At 53.1% G+C, this 3,013-nt stretch overlaps 1 protein-coding gene across 1 annotated transcript; it reads right to left on the reverse strand.

The window, feature by feature from the left end:
- On the reverse strand, nucleotides 1-1,488 carry PHYSODRAFT_531894 (hypothetical protein; the record flags this gene model as incomplete). Its single annotated transcript, XM_009540159.1, has 1 exon — nucleotides 1-1,488. The coding sequence occupies one exon, from the start codon at nucleotides 1,486-1,488 to the stop codon at nucleotides 1-3; it is 1,488 nt and encodes a 495-aa protein (XP_009538454.1).
- Nucleotides 1,489-3,013: the final 1,525 nt, after the last annotated feature.

The following is a 3,013-nucleotide window of genomic DNA, read 5'->3' on the forward strand; positions in this document are numbered from 1 at the left end:
TCAGCGAACAGCTTCTGAGTCAAACTCAGCCGGGTAAAATAACTTCAGCCATTGCACCATTTCCATTTCATCGTTCTCCGCCGCCCACGCACAAGCTCGACGGCTGCACCCTTCGGCCCGGTTAGCATGAAGAAAATCGACAACGTCAAAATGGCTATTCCGCGCCGCGCCGTCAAGAGCCCGCTTAGAGCATCCTTCTGCGCGGTTCACATGAAGCCAAATCACGACTTCCAAATGACCTTTTTCTGCGGCCGAGTCCATAGCGCCAACCGTGCAAGGCGCACCACCCGAATGCAAACATTTAACGGTTTCAAGATATCCATTCCCGGCCGCACCATCCATGGCGGAGACAAAGCACGCCTCCCCGCATTCGTCGCGCAACCAACGAACCACGTCGGTGTATCCATGCGCCGCCGCGTTGCCGACAGCTCGAGCGCTACTAGCAACTCCAGTATGATGAAGCATCTTGATTAAACCGAGATTGCCCCGCACGGCAGCGAGCTCAATTGCCGCGCTAGTGTAGCCCCCGCACCGATTCTCTTGTAGCCAATCAAGCATTTCCTGGTTGCCGGCACGCACAGCACCGTCAAACGCTGCCGCCGAACACGTATTCGGATAGTGCCGATGTAGCCACACCAACAATTCTAGCGACCCATAAACTGCACACACGTCCATTAACATACCCGTCCATTGCAGCAATACATTTTCGTGTAGCCATTGAACAGTCTCCAACGCGCCCCGCGATACCGCGAAATGCATACCGGACTCTGAGCACCTTTCCCCCCGATTTTCAAAAATCCAACGAACAACGTCATCGTGACCTTCGAAAATAGCCCCGTCCATTGCCTCGTAAGTGCACCCTTCATGCCGATTTTGGTGCAACCACTTGACAACTTCCAGATGACCTGCTCCAGCCGCCGCATCTATGGCCTGCGCCGTAAAGACAGCCCCGCGATCATGCAGCCACATGATAACATCAAGCCTTCCAGCAGCCGCGGCCCGGTTCACACAATCGGGGTGAATGCGACCTAGTCGCTGGAATAACACTTTAATATTCCTCATCCGCCCCGCCCCACACGCCTCCACCAACGCATCATCAACCACGGGCGCATCAGTATGGGCCAATACCCAAGCCAAAAACCTCGATTCTCTACGCCGAGCCGCGGCCGTCACCAGTCCGACGCCCGAGCCGACAATGCCGATACCGTGTAACCATTCAATTGTTTGAAGCTCCCCAGAGCGCACAGCAACGTTCAACATCCGTTCCCCCCAACATGCGAGCCGGCCGTCCTCATGCAGGCGCTGTAAAAAGCCAATGTGACCTTGCCAAACCGCTTTCAATGCCCCATCGCGAATACACACACCATGAAAGGTATCGACAAGAAGGTTTGCCAAATCCAATTGATCATCGACTATCGCGCTACTAAGCGCGACATTAAAGCCTCGAAAGCGCCGCAGCTGGCTAGTCTTGTCTGCCGGCGTGTGCATCGCGACAGGCTCCACCAGTTCTCTCGATCGAAGCTGCACAGCCTTCGCCAACGAAGCCGTCCTCGGAAAGGCGTAAGTTTCAATAATAGCCGCCGCAAAACTACCATGGCTGGATAGTTCCGTGCGGCCAACAACCGACAACACACTTTGCATCGGGTCCATAATTGCAGCGGAAGTAAAAATGAAGGGTTTGCATGCCGGTTGCTATCCTAGCTCGACACAGACGAAGTTTCGCTAAGAATTTTGCTAAGAAATGCGCGCGCCACCCAAAGAATTTTTCCCGACCCGTTCTCCTTTATATATAGCCCCTCTTGCACTCACGCTTGCATTACAGTACCCAAAAATCTTTTGGGCTGTGTTATCTCCGAAATCTATTGCGAAGGCTCGGGTAGGAGGGTTTTACACAAACATTTTTAAATCAGTACATTCATAGTACTGATAACTAAGTACACATATTCATCGATGGCGTACGAAAATGCATTATTCACAGGAAGTTGAGAAGAGTTCTGAAACAACTGGACTTGGCGCGGCCCATAAAAACTTCTCCTACGATTCTTCTCACTTTTCAGTTCGTGCTCGATTGCTGCAGTGGCCCCCACCCTCCGCGGGCTCATATTCGCCACTGCGGCACCGAGCGCGCTGCTGTCAAGAACACCACATCTATCTACCAATCTACCGATCTACCAATTTACCAATCCACCACCCAACCTATCGACGCGGTGCTCTTGGTTGCAGCGGTGGCCCCCACCCTCCGCGGGCTCATACTCGCTGCCGTGGCACCGAGCGCGCTGCTACCAACAACACACAGCAGCCAATCTACCGATCTACCCATGCAACATATCAATGCCGCGCGGTCGGTTGCTGCCCACCCTCTGCGGGCTCATACTCGCTGTCGTGGCACCGAGTGCGCTGTTGCTATCTTACCGAGCTTACTTGTGTCAGCGCACTGATAGGTCGCGGTGACGCGGCGTGGCATCCCACGATTCCTCCGCGCGGCGCGCCATGACTCCCTTGGATCGAAGCGCCCGAGGGCGAATACCGTATTGGAGGCCGAGCAGCTCCGAGCCGTTGATTGTTGGAGGGCGGTTGGCGAGAGGGCGGCCCCAAAGGCTCCCGAGCTTAAAACCTTCGCTCCCAGCTTTCGGAGCTAGTCCGAGTGCCCCTATCGACACAAACGTGTAGGTTCGGACACCAATGCCTTTAGTTACATCTAGACTTCGTGCACGGCCAGCGTTGACATAGATTATATGACACCGCGTTCAAGATCACATTGTCAACATTGGTAGAACAGGAGGCCTATGTAATGTACGGTAATACACCAATGCAAATGTTCTTGTGAGCCGGAATTAGCATGTACCATACGTAGTTTCTTACACAAGCGATCGGTTACCGATACATACGCACTTGGGCATGCGTATAACGTATTGAACCATTAAATTCGTAAAAGCTAAGGTAAGGTTCCATTTAAGCCTCCACCTGCTATACTTAGTAATAAAACTTGTGTAAATGAGTAGATTTGGGTTTT

This window comes from Phytophthora sojae (assembly GCF_000149755.1).
Source record: "Phytophthora sojae unplaced genomic scaffold PHYSOscaffold_14, whole genome shotgun sequence".
NCBI classification, from domain to species: domain Eukaryota; phylum Oomycota; class Peronosporomycetes; order Peronosporales; family Peronosporaceae; genus Phytophthora; species Phytophthora sojae.